The 25,578-nt window shown below is 41.0% G+C and overlaps 1 protein-coding gene across 5 annotated transcripts in view; it reads right to left on the reverse strand.

The window, feature by feature from the left end:
• The window catches only part of CSNK1G3 (casein kinase 1 gamma 3), a 67,938-nt gene that overhangs the window by 29,356 nt on the left and 13,004 nt on the right, over positions 1–25,578 (reverse strand). For all 5 annotated transcript variants that reach the window (XM_058677917.1, XM_058677920.1, XM_058677918.1 and 2 more), the window contains exons 2-4: positions 10,432–10,853; positions 6,919–6,959; positions 4,044–4,113 (exon numbers count right to left, since the gene is read on the reverse strand). In XM_058677917.1, coding sequence (XP_058533900.1) covers positions 4,044–4,113; positions 6,919–6,959; positions 10,432–10,609 — 289 coding nt within the window. In that variant the 5' untranslated portion in view covers positions 10,610–10,853. The remainder of the gene's footprint in view (positions 1–4,043; positions 4,114–6,918; positions 6,960–10,431; positions 10,854–25,578) is intronic.

Genomic DNA, 25,578 nt, shown 5'->3' on the forward strand with positions numbered 1-25,578 from the left:
GGAGCCAGGAACTTCTTCTGGGTCTCCCACGTGGGTGCAGCGTCCCAAAGCCTTGGGCCATCCTCCACAAGCAGGGAGCTGGATGGGAAGTGGAGCTGCCGGGATTAGAACCGGCGCCCATATGGGATCCCGGGGCATTCAAGGAGAGGACTTTAGCCACTAGGCCACGCCGCTGGTCCCTGTATTCTTTTAAAACATGTATTGTGTTAAGACATTTTTCACCTTTAGCATGCACACTTCTTATACTCTCAGGTCAGCATTTCCCAACACGCAAGCTGAAGGTAGGGGTACTGGAGCAGAGGGAGGGGCCCGGAAAACCTTTCACATAAGGATGCGATTTACCCTGTTCACTCTCATTCTCTGATAAATGAATGATCAAGTTTTCCAAGTACTAAAGGATATGTTGAATCACAAATGACAGAATACAGAAGATACAAAAATTCAGCTGTTTTCTATTAAGGCAGACATAAAAGAGCTTGATAAAATATGTAAAGCAATTCCACTTTTCTCACTTTGTTTTGGGAAGTACAGTTCATTTACAGAGAGGAGGAGAGACAGAGAAGATCTTCCATCCATTGATTCACTCCTCAAATGGCTACAACAGCTGGAGCTGACCCGATCCGAAGGCAGGAGGCTGGAGCCTCTCCTGGGTCTCCCACGCAGGTGCAGGATCCCAAGGCTTTTGGCCATCCTCCACTGCTTTCCCAGGCCACAAACAGGGATGGCTCAGTGGCTAATGGATGGGAAGCGGGACTGCCAGGATTAGAACCCACACCTATTTGGGATCCCTGCACAAACAAGGCGAGGACTTTAGCCGCTAGGCTACCGTGTCAGGCCCTGAATATATTTTTTAAGAGAGATGAAATCATTAGAAGAATTGAACAGAAAATCAGCTCACTTTGGGAAATATTCCAGAAGGACATTCATACATAGCTACAACTTTTTTTAAAGATTTATTTTTGTTTGGAAAGGTCAATCAGATTTACAGAGAAGGAGAAAGAGAAGATCTTTCGTTCTCCTGCTCACTCCCCAAACGCTCAGCGAGCCAAGCTAAGCTGTTTGCAAAGTGAGGATTTAGCCACTGAGCCACAGTGCCAGGTCCATGCACAGCCAGAGTGGGAACTTGCATTTACTTTTAACATATTGGTTACTCATTACTATGTCAATTAATTCCATAATGATGTAAATTTTTGCTGATGGTATGTTGGAGCTTTCAATTGACTGGGATGATACTCTGCTAGCTCTGTCTTCAGACCAGAGAGGGTATACCTAAGAAGCTGTTGAACTTGACTGGACAATAAGATGCTGGACTCTATGTTTGGTATACGCTTGCAATGGGGGAATCTCAACTGAACTTGAGCTGTGGTTATGCAACAAGGTGGAGGAATCCACCATGGTGGGAGGGTTTGGGGAGGGGTGGGAGAACCCAAGTATCTATGTAACTGTGTCACATAATACAATGTAATTAATGAAGTTAAATAATAAATAATTTAAAAAAAAAAAAAAAAGAAGAAGAGCAGTGGGACTGCCCACACCCACAATGTCAGGGTTACATTTACTTAAGACTGCTTATGAAGAACTACACTACAGTAACAAAATAGGGGAAATCAGTGGGGGGAGGGAATCGGGAGGAACTAAGGGAAATCCCAGAGCCTATGGAATTGTATCACTTAGAAAAAACTGAAAAAAAAAGAGGCAGGAAACAATAAGTGGAACAATCTTTATGCAAATGCTCATCCATCTCCCCACTCCCCACCATTACACTCTAGGAGTATGGGCGGTAAGCTATACATGAAGGATGGCAGCATGATTCCTTACTTTTGAAGTATCCTAATCATCACTGCCCACCTCAAAACTCTGTTTATACACTTACTTCTCACATAGTATCCCTTTGGTCTTTAAACTCCTCTGTCACAATTTCTGCTAACAATAGGCTAATTCATTTCTACCCAATTCACTGAATCATGTAGTTTATCCTTGAACCTCTTCTCACCAGGCTCTACACTCTCTCCAAGAACACCTCATCCATCCCTTTTAATTTCAAACAGCAGGTACTACAGGAGGGACCGGGTTCCAGATGTCAGCTTCCCAGCAACACCCTTCCTAGGGGCCTGCAGATAATGGCTCAGGCACCTGGATCCGCCGCACTCCCACAGGAAACCCGGATTAAGCCTCAGGTCCCGGCTTCGGCCTACCCAAGCTCCAACTGGTACAAGTTCTGGGGAAGGAGCCAGTACCTGCAGCCTTCCCAGAGTTTCTCTAACTGCTGCTGGATCAACCTCTCTCTCCCCTCCCCCTTTCAAGTATATTAAATAACCTATGTGTTCTTTACTTGTGAATCCGGATCTTCATTTTATTCAATGAACACTGACTAGATATAACACAATACTAAATACTAAATACTTGTTGTAGAAAGTGATGGTGTACAATATCTATGTAAGGATACAAAAATTCAAGGAAAAAGAAATTAAAAGAAGGTTATTTTGGTGCCAAAAAGTTTGAACCCAAGCATAGGTTTTTATAGTCTGTATTTTTCCATGAACATTATGAGAACAACATGTATGAAACAGATTCAATGAACAAGAGGGGGAAAAAAGCTACTTCCTGGTGAGTGATACAAAGGAGAGACACATGCGCGAACAGAGATAGAATCAAACTGTCTCTTTATTCACAGATCTCTCACTAAAGAATATTAAATACTTAATTTTTATTATGAGAAACACACTAACAAAATTTACCATTCTAACTTCCGTAGGAAACCCTGATTAAGCCTCAGGTCCCGGCTGAGCTCAGTGACACTTTAGTCCATTCTCATTACTGTACAACCACCATCCTTACACGTTCCCAAAGCCTTCTCAACATTGCAGACAGAGATTCGTACTGAATAAACAATTACTCCTCATTTCTCCTGCCCAACATGCCCCAACTGCCTGCAAACCACCACTCCCCATTCTGTCTCTAAGAGGCTAATTATTCTGGTACCTCATGTAAGTAGGACCCTAACCAGAGTATTAACAAATAAACAGTATCAATGAAGAAACAGCTCACCAACTAGAATGTAAACACATTTAGAAAAATATGCAGGAAGAAATTCTTTTTCAATAAACCTCCAGAAACAAAATACCTTTAGCCAGTATTTGAATAAAAAATGATACAAAGAAAACCATTAATTAGTACAAAAAGAGTGTAAAGAAATATAGAGAACAGCTTTAACACAAAGGAAATGCAACACACAACAGAAGAGATGATCTTTTTTCCAACAGCACAGAAAATTCTCACTTAAGCACTTATAGAAAAATAGTTTCCTACTAGAGCTATTAAAACAAATGACTACAAATTTTATACTTTGAAACAACAGAAGTTCCTTCTCCCGGTCTGGAGACCAGGAACCTGTAATCAGTGTGACTAGGCAGGGTTCCCTCCCCCGACAAGCTCTAACAGAGACTCCCAGAACCCCTTGAAGGTTCTTAAGGCTACAAATCCAACAGCAACAACTCCAACTTCCGCTCCACTGCCTCACGGCCTTCTCCTTTCTGGTGTGTATAGAATGTGCACCTGGCCTTCTCGCCTTGTGGTTGTATTTACAGCCCACCTGAAAAGTCCATAGTAATCTCCAGTTCAAACTCCGTAATGCAGTCACAGCTGCAAAGTCTTTGTGCCGTGGTAACATTTACAGAGATTACAATGTGGGCATCCTTATGGGCCACCGTTTAGTCTACCACAGGATCTTCAAGTCATTTTAAGAACTAATTTAGTGCCCACAAACTTAAGAACTTGACAGTTATTTGCATCTTACCCTCAGAATTAAATGTTTTCACAACATTTCTCTGCATACAATAGCAATAATAAAAAAAGCCTCTAAATTTCCTATATTTTAAATCAAAGGAATCATTCAGACCTTAATAAAAAAAAGTCTAGTAAATAAAAGCCCTAAGAAGTGACTATTTTCAATTAAATTTAAAATATTACTCCTTAAAACTAACAATATTTTATTGTGACAATTTTACTTTAACCTAAATTTTAACAGTAACAGAAGACTTCACCTCCAGATCCTAACTGCTTGTAGAATCTGTATTCCAAATGCAGCTGTGGTGCTCTGGATTTCATGGGCTCCTAGAGTAAAAACACACATATATATTGTTAGTAAAAAACAACCAAGCCCCACTTTCAAATGTACTGAATTCACATGTCAAGTCTGTAATGCAACACTGCACCAGATTTCTTTGCCTGTTCAAAGGCAGATAAATATAAAAACCAACTTTATGTTTGAGTACGATAAATTGATGTCATTCATTACTATACATAAAGTTAAGTAAACTGAAAGTGTGGTGAAGACCAGGCAAGAGGGATTCTCTTAGGCTTACCTCTGACCACAGAGCAAAATAGACACCAAATCTTGGAAACTAACAACATGGTGACCCGTAACTACATCTGCTATTCGCAGGAATTCAGCCCTGAACTGTTTAACTTAGTTAATTTTTATTTGTTTGAAAAACAGAGTGAGAAAAAGCTCCCATCAGCTAACTCACCCCTCTAAATGTACACAGGACCCCCAGGTAGCTCCCAGGTACCAAGGAAGGACATGAGAACTAAATCCGTGTCTTGCCTGTGGATGGCAGGTTCTCATTATGTGAGGCACCAACATCAGCACCCAGGGCCTGCATCAGCAGGCAGCCAGTGAGTACTCCAATGCAAGATGCAAGCATCTCCACCAGTGTCTTAACGCTCTGACACTCAACCATGTCTGTCTTATTTTTTATTTGTAGTTAACGTATTTATTTGAAAGAGCAACAAAGAAGAGACACACACAGACAGAGATGGACCTCAAATGCTCACAACAGCCAGCTAGGCCGGGCCAAAACGAGGCCCAGGAACTTCACCCTGGTTTGCACATGGATGGCAGAGGCCCTAGTAATTGGACAATCTCCTACTGCCTTCCCCATCACACAACAGGAAGCTGGAGGGGAAGCCCAGCAGCTAGGATCGTGGTGGCTTTCCTTACTGCACCACAACTTGGATATAGACTCTAGGTTGAAATGAAGTCACACAAAAGAAAGAACACACTGTGACATGGAAATTCAGACAGTAGCAACCATATCTTTTAAACTGTTTTAACTGAACAAAAACTCACATATGATGGAACACAATTCTTAATATATCAGATAGAACCATGAGCTCTATGAACTACACCTGCCTTAGGCAACTAAGTCAACCAATCTACAGGACACACCCACCATTCCTGCCTCACAGGCAAGAACTTCTGAACTTCTACCACCCTTGGATGAGCTTTTGCCTATTGTTGGATTTCACCTAAATGAGAACACACAGTGCATCTTCCATATATGCATTTGGCTTCCATAACTCAATAAAATCAATCAATATAGTGCTTTTTGAGATTTGTATACAGACATTATATAGACACAAAGACATGAACAAAAGAACAAATTATATCTGTACAAATAACACTAAATTCTGAAAATACCTACAGAAAACCACAGCAGAGAAACAAATCCAGGAATCAGCAAAACAGTAATAACAATCTAACAGAAAATGTAAAGAAACAACAGAACTCTGAAAATTAAATAGCTAAACCAGATCTGCGAGCTGAATAACACAACAGAAGGGAAAATGTGGGAACTGAAAAGTAGGAAAAACATTACACAAAATGGATCAAAAACAGAAAGAATGGTGCTGAAAAGCAGGTTACGCTCCAACCTGCTATACCCATTTAGGTGTTGGTCTGAGTCTTAGCTGCTGCACTTCACATTTAGCTCCCTGATCATATGCCTGGAAAAAGCAGCGGAGAGCGGCCCAAGAGCTTGGATCCACACATGCGACATGGCATGCCCATAAGAAACTCCCGCCTCCTTCTTCAGTGCGGCCACTCGGCTACTGCTGCCTGGGCAGTAAGACAGCATGTTCAGATGCACCTGGGAGATGTGACAGCCAGCTCATCTAGGCCAGCAGGGAAGGCAGCCGCCTCATCAGAGGTGGAAAGCATCAGATGGAAAGCAGGACAGGTTGGACAATTGTCCTGACCAAGCTGGTGCCTGTGTCCATCAGCAGACCTCGGAAATATTCTCTCAACCCTGCAGCAATGACACCGATAACATCTCAGGGCTATCGAAGTCACTCAAGAACACCCTTGAAACACTTCCCCACAACAGCCTCTGGGCGCTGATGTAGTCTGACAGCAAGAAGCAACACCCTCCCTGCTTCCTCCCCTGTCACTGGAAGAAAAAAGAAAAAAGGGATTAAAACCTGTGTCCCACCCACCTTCCTCCATGGCTCACTCTCCTGGCCTTGATCAGAGGCCCACATGGGCATGCATCCCCCTCACTTACGTAAGCCATATTAAAGATAAAATTTAAAAAAGAAAAGAAAACCGATCCCTAGAGAAAGCACATCTTATAAAAATGATTCCAGAGTTCTGGTTAGCCCCTAGATTCTCCTGCTGCAGCTATCACACTGGCCGCAGTTGGGGGTTCAGAAAGGTCCAGAAGGACTTCACTCTCCCTGATCTCCCTCCCCTGTTACAAGCATTTCTTTGAAGACATCAAAGGCAGGCAATAACCAGTCTTACCACACATAAAAAATATCAACAGAAAAAAGAAATTACAGAAAATGCTAGGAAATACGTTTGCAAAGAATTCTGAATCAAAACAACACACTGGTGTGTAAAATGCTTGAACTACCAAGAGAAATACTGCTAATGCTAATTAAACACAATTAATTAAACATAATACCTAATTAAACATAGTATCAAAAATTACAAATCCAATTTACAATAGTGGCAAAGTAAAAGGGCTGATTTTTGTAGAAGACAAAAACAAAGATCAAGATCAGTCACGTCCATTATTTTCCGTTTTAAAGAAATAATAAGCAACAATTGAGGAAAAACACGAAGCATGAACTTACCAGTTTAATTGCCACATATTCATTTGTATATAAATTTTTCCCTTGAACCAAAAAAAAAAGAAAAAAAGAAAACAGTCAAATACTGCCAGTAATTAATTTTTAAAGCTACATTAGGTAAAATTATGCTTTAGGGGACAAAGCACATAATATATTTAAGTGCAGCATAGGTTTTTGCTTCTAAGGAAGTAAATTTTGCTTTACTAAGAAAATGTTTAATCTTATAACCAACTCAGCATCAAATTTAGTATTTCATCTGAACTCAGTAAAGTAATAATAATACACAAATGAAAAGATACTGATGTTGTTCAACCACTCTAATAAATAAAAATGTAACCAACAAATACACATTAAATGAACAGTGAGATGAAAATTCCTATCATAAAAACAGAAATACAAGTTTACTCTCTGAAGCAACATTCCATTTCATGTTAACTTCTTTATTATTGAGATATAATCTTACTAGGGCTCATATACATCTACTGCATGAAAGAAACATAGAACATACTTAAAACAAAACAATAAAGCCAGCATTGTGTAGTGTCCATAAACGTCTGCCTGTAACACCAGCATCCATATGGGTGCCAGTTCCACTTTACTATACCTGGGAAAGCAGTAGAAGATGGCCCACATTCTAGGATCCTTGCTTCCACCTGGGAAAACTGGACTGAGTTCCAGGTCTTGGCTTTGGCCTGCCCCCGTCCTGGCTGCTGCAGCCATCTGGGAAGCACACCAGCAGATGGAGAATTCCCTATCTTCCCTCTCTCCGTAACCCTGCCTTTCAGGTGCATGAGTAATGACAGATAGATAGATAGATAGATAGATAGATAGATAGATAGACAGACAGACAGACAGATTGAAAGAAAGAAAGAAAAGAAATAGGACATTATTCAGTAATTAACTCTGAAAAAATTAGTCCAATCTTCTGAGAGGAAAAAAAGAGGTATTTATGGCTAGATCACAGCCAAATTAACTCAAGTATTTTGACAGTTAACAAAGTAAGAAAAGTAAGTTTTTAATCGCAATATATTGAGCAATTTCTAATTTTTACAGGATATAGAGAATATCAGATTGTTTTAAACAGATGTAATTACACAAAATATTTTAAACTTCTGGGATATAAGAAAACCTATCAAATTTAAAGAAAAAACCAGAATAGAGATCTAATATGAATATATGAGATTCAAATGAATTATAGTAAATTTTGGCATTGCCAAATCAATATTAATGCAGAAAATTCAAATGGGTTAGTATCTATAGTCAAAGCAGAAAACTACGAAAAAAACCTCAATATACAAATTATTGTGTATCTTTGTAAGCATATTCAAAAGAATGAAAACAATAGTAACTTTTTGCTCTGAGTTTCTAACCTTTTTCCAATTAAGATATGTTACTTTTTTATACTATATAAAATAGAAAAATGAACTTTTTAAAAACTAAAAGTAACTGGCTCTGGTCACAGTGGCTGAAGTAGACAAGGCTGGGCAAGCTGGCGCTCTCTGGCACGCTTCCCAGCCCAGCAGCACCCGCAGCAGCTGACGGATGGCAGGAAGACCCCTGAAGAGCTGCACTCCCCAATGGTCGCCACATTTAGACAGCTAATTCACACACACATGCCAACACTTCTCTCAACTTTGTTACTGTGGCACAAAAATGAGTGAAAATAGAGTGAAAGAAAATAGAAGCATTCATAGTACTGGGAGGACCTGGAGAGTCACAAACTCAACACAACTGACACAAGGACGGAACTCAGACAGAGGTGGCAGGGTGGGGACATTAAGTTGCACCCATGTACTCACGAAACTACTTCAGTGCAAAAACTTAAATAATACTTCATATTTTTGGTCTATTAGTTCAACAATTAAATGCCTCTTCATTTACAAGGATGCGTTTGTAGAAAAATTCAGTTTGTCTTTAATAAGTTTAAGTGACTAACGACATAAAGAGGAACTTAAACTTGAGGAACTGATATTTTAACAAATGAACAATTCTGGTTTTGAGTTCAAACACAGAATTTTTGTTTCACTAAGACATCCTTTTTCACAACTATTTTTGTATGCTCACTGTTCACAGTACACAGGGGGGAAAAAATCATGATACGATGTTAAACTAAATACGGACTCCACTGAATCAAATATTATCAAATACTCCTGAAAGTACTGGCTGGTCTACGGCCATAACAGCCTGAACGCACCGGGGTTTAACCTAAAAGGGCTGCCTAGTGCACGCTGTGATATCTGCCTTTTAGGTCTCAGTAGAAAGTACTAAATAATCCATCACAATGCTAAGAAATGTGAGGCTCCGAGTGCTTCAATGACACCTGAGTCCAGGGACAGCTAAAATGTTTCTATTTTTCTGATATATTATCAATGCTTTAGTCATGCTTGTCCATGACTGACATAATTTAAAAACCAGCTGCATATGGCTCATACAACTAGATAATTTGGTTTCTCTAACTCACCAAAGTCAGAAACATCTGAAAGATTCAAAATCTTTAATCCAAAATCCTTTAAAAACAAGATGCAGAACACTGATCCTCAATTTCATAGCTGGCCAGCTACACCAGATGACACCTGTGCACAGAGTCCGTCACTCTCCTGCACCGGCTCATTTCAGACAGCACACATTAACTACATTAAACTAGCAGATGATGGAGCCGCTACACGTTACAGCTCTGCAAGCTGAAGAGGAGAAGCAGCTCGCAGATCAGCACACACTCTGACGAACCTGTACTGGCCTCCGAACACTGATGCCAACATTCTTTTGACTTGTGGAGTTAGCACTCTCAGTGGTCCAGGCGCCGGAGGCCTCCTGACACACCACAATGCCTACCCTGCCCTGCCCAAGATCCAGGCTCATCTCCTGACTGCTCCTCACCGAAAACAATGGCTCCAGGACCTAGAGCCCAAGCCAGTCACTCAACTGCTCTGTGACATCTGGCAAACAACTGTCCCTCTCAGCTTCAACTGTCTTCTCTGCAGAGGTAGGTTTAACTTGACCAGTGTTTCCCGAGATTTCCTGGTTACATCAAAGTCAATGCTCTCCAGTCCTTAGCCGCAACATACACGTGGGCAGGGATACAAAGAAATTCAACGAGAAAAAGATGAAATTTCAACAACAATCTTGACTAACTTCATGCATTTTCACTATACTATCCCGACCTTAAGCCACAGGCATCTCGTAGCAGTTCCTAACCAACTGCTAAATGTTTAAAGGTTTGAAAACATAACCTACACATCTTGTAAAATACAAACTGCAAACCCTTCCTTAGCAGCTATTAAGTGAGCCTTTAAAATCTACTTTTCTACTTTCTGATATTCTGCATGTTTAATCACAACAAACTAAATATTCCTATATAAAAGAATTCCTTACACATGAAAATACAAGTACATGAGAAATTTTCTACATGTGTATCTTTTAAATTATTACAATTAAATAAATAAATCATTTGCTTCAAAAAATATTGTGTACTTAAAAACGAAACACTTATAAGGCAGGGAAATAAAATCAATTCACCTAATCGTAGTTCTCCAAAATTGCCACATCCGATTTTCTTTCCAACTCTAAAGTTAGGTCCAACCATTAAAACTCCAGAGGAAGAAGAGCCAGTTCCTCGAGCACTGTGTCCTGATCGGCCACTAGGCCGTGCCATCCTGTCATCCGCTTTGTCCTTGTCTTTCTTTTTATTATCCATATCAAGTTTGCGGTACTCCACTTTGAATTCTTTAATCAAGACCAGCACACTGAAATAGGGTCTGGTGAGAGCAGGTCCATCACTAGGGCGCTGCACCAGGTGGGCAACACTACCATTCAGGTCGCGGCAGGCGGGCAGCTAACTGGGGCGTGTTCATCCCATTCGTGAGAACCCGATCAACTGTCCTCTCAGCAAAACATGTCTTCAAAAGGATCTTTTGAATGAAGTGATTCCTGATGGAGAGCTAGAATATGAAGAAAAGAAAATCAGTCAGGAAATGCAGCACATGTTCGGAAACAAAAGACAACAAAATCACAATAACCTACTGCTATTTTCAAACCGCAGTGTGGGTGGGCTTAGAGGGTAGCAGTTAGGGTGCCTCCAGGATCTGCACATCCTCCTTCAGGGTCCCTGGCTTCAATTCTGGCTCCCTCTCAATTTCGCTTCCTGCTGCTGCAGTACCCACTAGGCTCCGGTAGCTGACTCCCTCACACCAATCTGGAAGAGCTAGGCTTAGTTCCCAGCTGCCACTTCAATGCAGCCCAGCCTCATTTAGTGTGGGTAGTTACCAGTGAACCAGCAGATATAAGACCTCTACTGGGCCCAGGGCAATAGCCTAGTGGTTAAATCCTTGCCTTGCATCCACCAAGATCCCATATGGGCACCAGTTCATATCCCTGCTGCTCCACTTCCCATCCAGCTCCCTGCTTTGGCCTGGGAAAGCAGTGGAGGACGGCCCAAATCCTTGGGAGCCTGCCCTCCTGTGGAGACCCGGGAGAGGCTCCAGGCTTCGAATCAGCACAGCTCCAGCTGAGAGAAGCAGCAGCTGGAGACTCCCTGCCTGTCCTCCCTGAAAATCTTTCAAATAAAAATAAATCTTTAAAAAAACTCCCTCATAATCATATATAATAATTTTCGAAGTCTTCAAATGCACACTCTCATTTCAATTTTTCTGCAAATACGTACTGCGTTTTGGCAGATATGCAAAGGAGCACAGAACAGATAACATGGTGAATGCTCTTGCTACTCCTCAAGGAAACCAATTTTTTATGTAACATTTTAACTAAGCCTTAAAACAATGTACAATTTCACAAGACTAAAAAATTTTAACAGGGGCATAATCCTTTTAAGTTAAGGAAATTATTAACTTGCCTCATACAAATGAAACACTAAAGCTTAGAAAAATATTTAAGACCTCTGAAAATCTTTTCCTGTCATCTTTTCTAGGTATTTCACTAACACCTAACTGCATCCTGTGGTAAATCTGCAACCTTATTCGATCTATTTCAAACGCCTAACAGACCAGAGTGGGCTCCTGCTCTGCAGCCACTAAAGCACCGCCTTCATCAGACTAAGAGCAAGGTCAAAAACATCTATATAGTTCTGAAATAGTTTGACTATAAACTGTAACTATAAAAGGGGTTTTCTACTGATAGTATTTTCTAAGTAATATTACATTAATTCTGAATCTATATGATTAATTTAATAGTATTTTCTAACTGCTGAGAAACCTCTCAGAGTGCAATTAGTTCTAACCTAACCTCTTTACAAAGTTTCTGATTTGATGCTCCATACTCCTTTATTTACGGATGATACTGGGAGCTCCTGTTCACTCTGTAACACGGGGTGAGCCCTCTGCTTGCACCCATACTACAGTAACTGACAGTGAACAGCTTGCCCTGTTGTAGCATCTATTTTCAGGCTTCAGAGAACTGGCACCGCAAACCGGGATCCCTGAGAAGAGACACAGAAGTCCCACCTTCACCCATGCTCAGGACATCTCCTCACCTCAGCACACACAGATTACAGACCACAGAGTCAAAACTGTTGAAAAGAGGGGCCCGGCAGCGTGGCCTAGCAGCTAAAGTCCTCGCCTTGAACACCCCGGGATCCCATATGGGCGCCGGTTCTAATCCCGGCAGCTCCACTTCCCATCCGGCTCCCTGCTTGTGGCCTGGGAAAGCAGTCGAGGACGGCCCAAAGCTTTGGGACCCTGCACCCATGTGGGAGACCCAGAAGAGGTTCCTGGTTCCCTGCTTCAGATCGGCACACACCGGCCCGTTGCGGCTCACTTGGGGAGTGAAACATCGGACGGAAGATCTTCCTCTCTGTCTCTCCTCCTCTCTCTGTATATCTGACTTTGTAATAAAAATAAATCTTTAAGAAAAAAAACTGTTGTAAAGAACACAATTTGCAGGACATGGTACCAAATGTGAAGGTATTTCAGAGTTGTGAGTAACGAGGCAGTAAGGGCAAAACCTGACACAGGTAAAGGCGAATACTGTGAAACAGTTAAGGATAGATGCTGCTACAGGATTCAGTAAAGAACTGCTGAGCACCTTGACTGAGATTCCAGGCAGGCAGATGGAGACTTACAGAGACTGTGACCACACTTTAAAGCAGTTACTAATCCAGCCTTCCCTAATTAAAGCCCAAGTCTACAGAGGGTTATGAATCGCTCTCAGAACGCCAACCCTGTACCCAACAGGTAAAGTCAGCATCCAACACAAGCACTGGTTTGTGTCCCAACTGCACCACTGTGCTCCAGATCCCCATTAAAGCACCTGGGAAAGCAGTGGAAGATGGACCCAGGGCTGGGGTCCCGGCACCTACGCGGAAGACCCAGAAGAACCTCGTGGCCTTCGGAAGGCCCAAATCTAGCTGCTGGGACCACTTTAAGAGTGAACTAGCAGTCATATGCTCGCTTTTTCTCTGTGTGTGTGTGTGTGTGAGAGAGAGAGAGAGGAAGAGAGAGAGGGAGAGCGTGTGTGTGTGAGAGGGAGAGAGAGAGAGGGAGAGACAGCGTGTGTGTGTGTGAGAGACAGAGAAAGAGAGAGGGAGAGAGGAAGAGTGTGTGTGTGTGTGTGTGTAACAAAGGGAGAGAGAGTGTGTGTGTGAGAGAGAGAGGAAGAGAGAAAGAGGGAGAGAGTGTGTGTGTGTGTATGTATGAGATCCTCTCCCTCCCTCCCTTCCTCTCTGTAGCTCTGCTTTTCAAATAAACAACACCTAAAAACAATTCTCTGTAACTTAACTGTGTCTACATTTTCAAAACTACCAGAACTGTCACAGATGTTGAATTTACAATGTCCACCATATAATTACAAACTGTGTCATACATGCAAAGAAGCAATAAGCATGACTCAGAGTCAGGAAGCAAACTTGACAAAGACAACAGACTCCAAGAAAACCCTGATTAGAATTAGAAGACATGATTCCAAAGCTTCTAAACCATGGTGGAATCCTATTACTGAAGAAAGGCAATAAGAAAAAATATTTGAATAATGGATAAAAACTTGGTAAAAACATCAGCCTATATATAAAATTTGAAGATACCAGCAATCCCATCATAAGATAAATGTAAAGAAAACAAAGCCTAGGCACATCATGGACCAAGTGCAAATACATAAATAGATTATTGAAAGGAGATTATAAAATTGCATATCATATAAGGATTCTAACTTATTTTCAGAAATAGTTGTGACCTACGACTGGGGATGGGTAGGGATTTCAAAGCAATGAAAGTCAGAAGGGAAAAAAAATTCTAACACAGAATTCTACATCCAAAAAAAGTATTCTTTAAAACAAGTTTTGAAAACATGATTTTCAAATGAAGAACTAAAAATTAGTCACTAGAAAGCTTCCTCAAAAAAGAAGTATTCTGTCTTTTAATGTGAAGTAAATCACATGGAGCCAGATGGAAATTTAAGACATCATTAAGAAGTGCACTGGAAACAGGAAATGCATGGGTATTTATCTCCTTTAAAGATAATTTACAAGTTGAAATATAAATAATGCATTACTGTCATTTGTAACATGCAGAAGTAAAATACACAACTTAAGTTTTTAAAAGATTTTTTAAAAGATTTATTTATATATATATGTATGTGTGAGTGTATATATACAATTGGAAAGGCAGAGATACAGAGAGAAGGAAATAAGAGAAAAAGATCTTCCATCTGCTGGTTCACTCCCCAATCAGTTGCAACGGCCAGAGCTGAGCCAATCCGAAACCATCAACCAGGAGCTTCCTTGAGGTCTGCCATGTAGGTGCAGGGTCCCAAGGTTTAGATCATTCTTGACTGTTTTCCTGGGCCACAAGCAGGGAGCTAAATGTGAAGTGGAGCAGCCAGGACCCGAACCATCGCCCATATGGGATCCCGGTGCATGCAAGGCGTTAACTTTAATCACTGGACCACCACGCCAGGCCCTGAAGATTATTGCTCTAAATGGAATTACACTGTTTTAAAATAACATTGTTTTCAATCTTTCTAGATGAATACTAAGTATTCACACCACAAAAAACTTCTCTTTGTGATCATACTATGATAAACAACTTAGCCATTCCACAATGTCTGCAAATCTCCAACACGTTGTGCACAAGGCTCTTGTCGTGATCCAACATGTTAAACTGCCCCCGGCGACATGCAACTCTTCTCGCCCAGATGCTCCCCTTTCCCTCCGACCCCCCGCCAAGGGGAGACAGGGAGCAAGCGTCAGACTCCGGGCCTTCTTGGGACCCAGCCTCAGCCACCGTGGCCAGCTGGAGAATGAACCAGCCGATGGATGGAAGCTTTCTCTCTTTGTTCTCTCATTCTTTCTCTTTATCTCTCTTTCTTCCTCTCAGTCTCATTCTCACTGTTTCCTACTCTCTGATATTGCCTTTCAAGTAAATGAAAATAAATATTTTTAAAAAGAAAAATTAACAATTTTTAAAAGACATAATTGTGAAGTCCTATAATTCCAAATTAATCCTAAGTAGCCAGTGAAAAGCTAAGAATCCACACTGATTTAATACTTAGACCAAACCTACTATTTAAATTAAGCACAGAAGGAATAGCTAAAAGGCCAAGAAGTAAAACTGAAAAATAAATATTTTGGGGGTAAAACAGAAGACATATGAGAGACAACAAGAAAAAAACCAGCAAGACAATAGACTTAAAAACACAGAGATAATTAAATGGACCAACGTTCTCCCCAGAAAAGGCAAAAATCGTCAGACTACAAAAAAAAAAAGAATCAACTTCATACTGCACAATTTTAAAAAACAGAGGTTGAAGCAAGAAAAGCTGCAACATTACATGCCTGAAAACTCACGAAGCTATAGAAGTGTCATTAGCCCCAAATGACGTCTGGAAGGAGTGTCTTCAGGTCTCCAAGTGCATTTTATAGAAGTATTAATTCCAGAGGGAGACATGGAAGTCAAAAATATGTTACAAAAGTGAAGCAGAACAAACAAAATGGAAGAAAGATAAAGGAAAATGTCAACACCATTCTGTTTAGTAACTATCTGAGAAAGTAGAAGATAAAGCTATCAGTAAGTATGCAGATCTAAACAGTATCAACTATCTTGACATGGGTAAGAAGCGCCAGCACCAGGGCCTGCACTGGGACAGAGGAGGGAAGCCACCAAATCGCTGTCCCATCCACGCACCCGTGCTGACTGCTCCTCTCCCGGTCCAGCTCCTGCTAAGGCTTCTGGGAAAGCAGCTGAAGATGGCCCACATGCGCTGACCCGTCACCCCAGTGGAATACTTGGATGAAGTACTGGTTAAGACCTGGCCAGCTCAGCCTCCTGCCACCATATGGAGAGGAAACCAGTGCCTGGGATATCTGCCTCTCTTGCTTCTCTTTGTGTAACTCAGCCTTTCAAATCAATAAATAAGTATCTTTTTAAAAATTATAACATCCAAAATTACAAATTAAAACTTTCCTTCCAAGGTCCATCTAGAAAAATCAAATGCCTTGCATTTCTGAATTAATGTTCAAATAACCAGACTATCACAAAGGCTACCCTTCAAATAAAAGAAAATTAAAAATCAATAATCATACTATAGCTACAAAATTCCCAACTACAAAATTAAGCACTGTCCTGACTGCTTTATTTCTGATCCAGCTCACTTCTGATGGCCTGGGAAAGCAGTGGAGAACGGCCCAAGGCCTTGGAGCCAGCACTTGTGTAGGAGACGGGAAAGAAGCTCCTTCCGGCTCCCAGCTTCAGATCCATCAGCTCAGCTCTGCCCATCATGGCTATTTGGGGGATGAATCAACATAAGGAAGACATTCTATCTACCTACCTACCTTCCTATCTCAATCTCTGTAAAATCTGCCTCTCAAAATTAAAAAAAAAAAAATCTTAAAAAAAAAAGATTTGAAAGAAACAATAGGCTCCAGAAATAGATGTAAACTTACACAAGTGATTATTGTTAAGGCACCAAGTCAATAAAATACTATCAAGAAAGCATTTTTAATAGAGACTGAACAATCATTTATCTGAAGTGGAGAAAATGAATTTGAATTCTACATCATAACATGAATGAATACACAATCAGAAATGTATCATAGGCCAAAATATCAAACCAGAGCCATAAACGGGATATTTTCTTATTCTGAGGTAAGAAAAAAGTTCTTTAAAGACACAAGAAAGTACTAACCATACATACTAATTAAGAATTTAAATCCTTTGTTCATCAGAATTTAAATCCTTTGTTCATCAAAATTTAGCATTAAGAAAACTGAACATTAGCCCGGCGGCGTGGCCTAGTGGCTAAAGTCCTCTCCTTGAAAACCCCAGATTCCATATGGGTGCCAGTTCTAATCAGCTCCCTGCATGTGGCCTAGGAAAGCAGTCAAGGATGGCCCAACGCTTTGGGACCCTGCATCTGTGTGTGGGAGACCTGGAAGAAGTCCCTGGTTCCTGGCTTCGGATCAACGCAGCACCAGCCGTTGCGCTCACTTGAGGAGTGAATCATCGGACGGAAGTTCTTCCTCTCTGTCTCTCCTCCTCTCTGCATATCCACCTTTCCAATAAAAATAAATAAACCTTAAAAAAAAATGAACAGACCCTCGGAACGGACAGGGTCTCCCCAGGAAACTGAGGAACTAGATTGGACTATAAGATGTTGGACTCTATGTTTAGTTTATGATTGCAAAGAGGGTTTCTCAACTGTACTTGATCAGTGTATATGCAACAAGGTGGAATATTCCACATGGGGGGAGGGCAGGGGGAGGGGTGGGGTGATTCCCAGTTCCAACGAAACTGTATCACATAATACAATGTAATCAATGAATAAAAATATATATATATATAAAAAAAACCTGAAAAAAAAATGAACAGAAACACCAGAGAATAGGAGGTATTATCTGATGAATCTATGAACGTATTTAAACACACTGCAATTGATGAGGTGAGCACTGTAGCACAGTAGCCTGTGATGCCAGCATCCCATACAGGTGCCTATTTGAGTCCCAGCTATTCCTCTCCCAATCCAACTCCCTGCTAATGTATCTTGGAAAGCAGCAGCAGAGGATGGCCCAAATCCTTGGGCCCTTGCAACCACCTGGGAAGCCCCTCCTGGCTCCTGGATCCAGCCTGACCAGCCTGTCCACTGTGCCCATTTAGGAAGTGAACCATCAGATGGAAAGTATTTATCTCTCTTTCTCTCTGTAATTTTACCTTTCAAATAAATAAATCTTCAAGAAAACACACTGGAGCCTGGGGCAGTAGTCTAGTAGCTAAAGTCCTCTCCTGCATGCACTGGGATCCCAGTTCATGTCCGAGCTGCTCCACTTCCCACAGCTCCCTGCTTGTGGCCTGGGAAGGCCGTCAAAGACAGCCCAAGGCCTTGGGACCCTGCACCTGCGTGGGAGACCCAAAAGAAGCTCCTGGCTCCTGGCTCCAGGTTGGTTCAGTTTCGGCCACTGTGGCCACTTGGGGAAAGAACCAGCATTCCCCAAGAGAGAAGGTCTTTCTCCTTCCTCTCTGTAAATCTGACTTTCCAATAAAAATAAATCTTTAAAAAAAGAAAAATATATTGAGGTTGAATGAGACAATTCTGTTTTATGAACACACGAAAATACTACCTGAAAACATTTAAAATGAACAGTTAAAAAGTTTGCATCAAATGAAAAGTTCAAAGATTAGTAATGTATTGCCTATTTATCTTTGTATAGTTAATTATCCATATGCAAACTTTAAATAAGCCTATTTTAAGTGATGGGATATTAAATTCATTGTTTACATTCTGAGCATTTTCTGAAGAAGTAATCTTTCAACAGATCATCCAAAGAGTGTATGACCCTAAAAAGTCGAGATCAATGAAAAATATACTGTTATTTTATCACTGCATTGGCTTTCCAAACACATTCTAACAATGCATCCTTAAAAACTAAGCATTTAAAAGCCAACCTCTTCAGAAAAAAAGTACGTAGGGCACTTTTAAACAGTCGCACTAGGATAGGACTAGAAAAAGTCTCACCTTAGGAAATCAGGAGGAAAGTAAAGCATTGTTAGATAAACCACGTAATGTTAATATTCCAAGCAGTGCAATCCATGCATGAAGAAAGTTTCTCTCCGTACTTTCTAGTTGTCAAGCAGAAAATGGAAACAGGACCAGCTAAGAGATTTACAGCACGCATTTAGCAACACAAGTTAAAACAGCCCAGAAATAACCCCCGCAATATATTACAGCTATAAAGGCAGCCAATAGTAAAACCTGAAAATTGGCCTCAGAAAGATTCAAGTCAAAAGGTACAAGGAGGAATAATGTTAAAACTAGGCATCCATAGAAACAAACACTATTGATGAAAGTTTGAGAAAAAATATGTCCTACTTGAAATGTCTTATAATGATAATGGGAGTCTGTGTTGCAGAGTAGCAAGGTGGGCATCTCAAAGAGGTGTTGGTTAGGGTCCCAGCTGCTGCACTACTGACCCAACTCCCTGTAGGTGCACCTGGGAAGGCAGTGGAAGACAGTCCTAAGGCTTGGAGCCCTCCAACCAGGATGGACACCCAGATCCGGCTCCTGGTTTGAGCCTGGGCCAGCCCCAGACACTGCAGCCATTTGGGAAGTGAGCCATCCAGCAGACAGAAGACGTCTCTATCCAGCTCTCTCCCTGCCCTTTTCCTTGCCAATCCCATAACTGTCTTTAAATAAAATAGACCTTTTCAGAAAATTTTACAAGGTAAAATATTTACACTACTTAAGAATATTCTTTTTTTTTTACTAAAAACTTAATTCTACTTCTAAAACTAATGAACATATAATAGCATCAATGACTGTTTGCTTCCATAATTATTCTCAGCTGTAGGAGGACATTGTGACCCTAAAAGGTCAGCAAGCACAGGATTGATTAGATAATATTTGAATGAGAAAAGCTGAAAGGGGGCCCAGCAGCTAAAGTCCTCGCCTTGAAAGCCCCAGGATCCCATATGGGCGCCGGTTCTAATCCCGGCAGCTCCACTTCCCATCCAGCTCCCTGCTTGTGACCTGGGAAAGCAGTCGAGGACGGCCCAATGCATTGGGACCCTGCACCCGCGTGGGAGACCCAGAAGAGGTTCCAGGTTCCCGGCATCGGATTGGCACGCATCAGCCCGTTGCGGCTCACTTGGGGAGTGAAACATCGGATGGAAGATCTTCCTCTCTGTCTCTCCTCCTCTCTGTATATCCGGCTTTCCAATAACAATAAAAATCTTTAAAAAAAAAAAAAAAAGCTGAATGGCTACCTCTTGTATACCTGACTGGATATCATTTGTATAAGAACAGTTGAGTGGACAGTATGTGTATGAGAACACTTGGTGGAATATGCAAGACAAAAGGAGTTCCAAACAAAAGTATAGAAACAGTTGATGGGTTTTGTTGAAAAGCTCAATACTTCCTCCCTTATCCCATATGACCCTCAGTGTATAAAGTCTGATGCCACTAATAAACTTTGGCTTTGACCATCAGTCAGGGTCCCCGCGTGTTATTATCGGCTCCATGCACTAAGTCCATTGCTGCGGGACAGAGACACTCAGCTTACTCACTTTTTAGAAATCTAAATTTAAAACATGAAAATCATCAAATGCATACTTTTTAACATAACCCTTAAGAACTATCTAAGAAACTAATTGCCTTGCTTTCATAAACAAACATAATTTTGATAAAACAACATAATATCCACTGATAAAAATGAGCTGTGAAATTCAGTAAGCTATGCTCCTGAGTAAAATGGCAGGATGGCATGTCTCATCTGACAGCTGCTGAACAACCTTTCATAAAACAGAAAATCAGACTCCCTGATGTGCAGGGAGTGCCACTGGGCTGGATGGAGCCAACTGACGTCCTGAAGGCAGCAGAGGCGACAAAATACAGGAAGCCAGCCATATCAGTATACTGCATTCCTAAAAAACAAAACACTGAAGAGCAATACTCTACCCAGCTGCCAAAATACTGCTGCAACAAAGAAATGGCACAACTCCTATAGCACTGAATAGCACAATTTTCAATTTTCTACAGATAACCCTTCATGTTTACCATGTTACTCAGTATTTTTGCAAAAACAAAATTATAAGAAATGGAAATCAGAGAATCAAATCTTACATTCATATGTTATTTGCCACAGCAATGATTTTCCCCTTTGTTACTACCAATGAGAAGTCCATCTTTAGTACATGAAATGACTCAGTGTTTCAAATGTGATGTCCAATCTCTATAAAAATTACATTGCTATTCACGTCTTTAAACTTCCCTGAAGCTTAAGGAGTGAGGGTATCTGTGATGTGGTGGCCGGCCCTTCCATCACATGCTTCTATTAGCAGCAAGTGTCCCAGTTACTGGCTTCTGGCATTAGCTCAGCTGTGGTTGTCTAAGAACAGAATAAACATTTATTTTTACAAGCATAATCATTTACTAAAATGTCAAAACTGGATATCAGTTTCTCTAATTATATACTACAGAAGCTTTTCTTGTCTCAGAAGGATTTGGTAACAACCCTTAACATTTTGTAACTTCTAAACTTCCTTCCAGTGATATTCCTGCACATTTCTACTACGATACAGGAGCCGGTAGCCTTAGAAACCACCGCCCAGAGTTCTCAGTGTTTGCCACTCTGTGGATGAGGAGTCCTTAGAAGGATGTTAAGTAGAAGTTGTTTTGTTGAGTCAAACAGCAAAGAAAATGTGCATTATGTATCACAGACACATGCTAACAAGATTTGCACTCTTTGAATGGATGTGTATTTTCATGTGTTTATGCACATGCCCATATCCATCCATAGTTCACATCATAAAATCTATTTCCACAGGTAACAAATTATATCCCTATGGGTCGCAGTCAATAAATACATCTACAGTTTGAAAGCAATTATATAATGGCATGGATCACTAAAACATAATTGAAACATTTTAAAATCACAAACTTTACTAAAAGCCAAATTTCTCAGTAAACATAAACATTACTAGAAAGTCTAATTTAATATTCTAACTATCCAGATTAAAATGTTCTTCATAATTAAAACTGTTTCACAGGTTCAACAGGTGGAAGAGAAGGAAATACTTTTCAAATGGCCTTTAAAAAAAGTTACTGTTTATCACACATAGAGAAGCACAGATTATCCTTATCTCTTATCTCCAAGAATGATGGGAACTGGGACCCGACAGGATGGCTCAACTGGCTAATCCTCGCTCTGCAAGCCCCACCGTAGGAGGTGGTGTGACGCTGGCTGCTCCACTTTCCATCCAGCTCTCTGGAGGTTGGCTCAAGTCCGTAGGTTCCTGCAACCACAGGAGTGACCCACAAGAAGTTTTTGGCTCCTGGAACCAGCAGATGAAAGGCCTTTCTCCAACACTCCTTCCCTCTGTAAATCTACCTTTCCAATAAAAGTAAATAGAAAAAAGAAAATAAAAAACTAAATAGAAAAAAGAAAAGAAAATTGAAAGAATTGGGGCTAGTGTTGTGGTCATCAGTTAAAGCCACTAGCTGCAACACTGGCATCTCACATAAGCATCAGTTCAAGTCCCGACTGCTCTGTGTCCAATAGAGCTCCCCAGTGACAGCCAGGGAGAAACAGCAGAAGACGGCTGAAGTGTGTGGGCCCTTGGCTCTTGGCTCTTGCCTTTGGCCTGGCCCAGCCATAGCCGGTAGAGCCATCTGCGGAGTGAACTTCAAGATTATTTATTATAAAGTCAGATATACAGAGAGGAGGAGAAACAGAGAGGAAGATCTTCCATCTGATGACTCACTCCCCAAGTGACTGCAACGGCCGGTGCTGTGCCGATCCGAAGCCAGGAGCCAGGTCTCCCACACGAGTGCAGGGTCTCAAGGCTTGGGCCATCCTTGACTGCTTTCCCAGGCCACAAGCAGGGAGCTGAATGGGAAGTGGAGCTGCTGGGATTAGAACTGGCGCCTATATGGGATCCTGGGGCGTTCAAGGCGAGGACTTTAGCCGCTAGGCCACACCAGCGGCCCTAAAAAATAAATCTTAAAAAATAAATAAAATTTAAAAATCTACTCTGAGCAAAGATGACAAGTTGAAATGGTTCATTCACAGGCACCGATTATGAAACTAATAACGTGAACTTCCATGACAGAAGGGACTTAAGAGTATAACTGACTGCAATTATAACCAACCAAGTGGACAACCACAACATTCTGAAATCAAAACATGCAACAGGTAACAGAAGCTAAGAATACAACTTCATCCCTGCAAAAAGATTTTCATCCCAGACCAAAGTGAGAAATTTTCCCCAAAACACTTCTGACAATCTGAACAGAAAACCCACAAATGAGTAACACAATGAAGAGGGGCTGTTTGTTAGAGATCAGGGTTGCCTTACTTGCCGGGACTGGCGTTGTAGCACAGTAAGCCAAGCCAATGCCTACAATGCCTACAATGCCAACTCCCATATAAGCACCAGTTCAAATCCCTGCTGTTCTACTGCCAATCCAGTTCTCTGCAAACACACCCAAGAAGACAACAGAAGGCTGAAGTTCTTAGGTCCCTGCACCTCTAGGAGCATGGAGTTCCGTGACACTGACTTCTCCCCCTTTGCCTCTAAATCCGCCTTTCAAATAAACTCATATTTAAGAAAAAAAAAAAACTCTTGTTGGTGAGATGTGTCTCCTGTAGGCAACAGATAGATGGGTTTTGCTTTTTGATCCAGTTTACTAATCTACAACATTTGATTGATGAGTTTAAGCCATTTACATTCAGGGTTAATATGGACAGGTGGTTAATTTGGTCCTGTCATTTTTGCAATGGGTTGTTCGTTGTTTAATGATTTTTAATCTTCTGTTGCCATTTTAGCAATGGTTGCTCTCCACATTTGCCTTTGGGTTTGGAGATGCTATTCATTTCAAATTTTCTTCAAGGTTCTTCATTTTCTTTTTCATTTCTTCAGTGACACATCAGTCATTCCACAGCATGTTATTTAACTTCATGGTGTGGTAAATTTCTTTTTTCTTCCTGTTGTTGGTTTTGTTTTGTGGCTTTTCATTTAAGGGGATATATAGTAACTGTGTAATAGAGATTATCATCCAGATGTGAGGACAGAATGCAGTATGTATCTCTGCTTCCAGATCAAAGATGGACTCCCAATGAAACTGTTAAACAAGTGGATGTTGGACTCTGCCTTTGTCCATGCCTACAATGTATGTATGTATGTATGTCTGTGTATACATATGTGTGTGTATGTGTGTGTGTATATATATGTATAAAATCAGTGGAGGGCAAGGAGAAGATTTGAGGCAGAGGTAAAGGAAATCCTAAAGCCTATGAAACTGTATCATAAAATAATTTCAAAAAAAATGAAAACACAAAGGGACTGTGCAAACATTCCACAGATTCAAAAACACCAGGCTCTAAAGGGTATACATGACAGGACTCAACTTATGTGGTATTCTGGAAAAGGAAGAATTACAGGAACAGAAAACAGAGCAGGCCTGCTAACCACAGGGAGCAGTATGCAGAGATTCTCCAAGTGCCGAGACTGCTCTGCACCTACACAGAGGGAAGTGGACTTCAATGGGAAGACAGCTCCAAGTAGAAACTGGGGGAAATTTTTACCCAACATAGAAAAGTATCTTAACACAAAATCACAATGTACTGGAATGCTCAGAAAACAAAGTATTTCTAGAAATTTTCTGATGAGTCCAAAACTGTACTCAATTTTATTTATCATTAAAAAATCTTTCCATCAAGTATTGTATGTTCAAGACTCAGTAACAGATGCTTGCATTAATTATTTTGTTTAAGCAGAGACCAACTTTTCTAAAATTTGTCTCATACATTTGTGACAATGCAAAATGTCTTGGATGAAACTGGTGTCTCAGGGAAGTGTTTAGTTAAGGTTCTCTCACGTTAAAATTCTCCCTAATAAAAAAGAAAGAAATAACAAATCCACCCACTTAACAAGTAACCGATCATTAGAGACCTATTATTTTATACCCAGCACAGGAAATACAAAAACAAACAAGACAAGCACCCCTGACATCACAGTTTAAGTAAGCATTAACATGAAGCATCACAGGGACTCCAGTAGAACTGCATGCAGCAAACGCATGTAACCTAACCACAAAGTCCTAGACCTTATCTTTGACAGCAGAAGATAACTACGCTGTAAGTTTACCCGTTCCATCAGGATCTGTATACCTCAGGGTGCCTGACACCCATGTGAACTGAAAAATGCAAGTGGGCCTGGTGGAATGGCTCAACGGCTAAAATCCCCATGCTCCAAGCACTGGGATCCCATATGGGCACTGGTTTGTGTCCTGGCTGCTCTACTTCCTTTCCAGCTCCCTGTTTTTGGCCTGGGAGACCCTGCATCCCCGTAGGAGACAGGAAAAGGCTCTAGGCTCCTAGCTCCTGGCTCTAGGATTGGCTCAGCTCAACTCCAGCCATTGTGAACCAACAGACAGATCTTTCTGTCACTCCTCCTTCCTGTGAATCTGACTTTCCAATAGAAAAAAAAAGAAAAAGAAAAATGCAACTTACAAGGATGCAACACCAGTGCTCACCATCCATCACTCCTCAGGGTTTTAAGACGGAGCGACAGCAAAGGGAGCACACACCCAGAACACCACGCCATGACAAGGAGTGACACCATCACCACTCCATTGCAGGAAGATCCTTTTTAAGGAAAATTAAGAATAAGTAAATTCTTTTGTCACCATCCCAGCAAGCAGGAAATGTTTCTGATTTGGAATACCATAATT

The sequence above is a fragment of the Ochotona princeps genome, chromosome 19 (genome assembly GCF_030435755.1).
Source record: "Ochotona princeps isolate mOchPri1 chromosome 19, mOchPri1.hap1, whole genome shotgun sequence".
Classification (NCBI taxonomy): Eukaryota; Metazoa; Chordata; class Mammalia; order Lagomorpha; family Ochotonidae; genus Ochotona; species Ochotona princeps.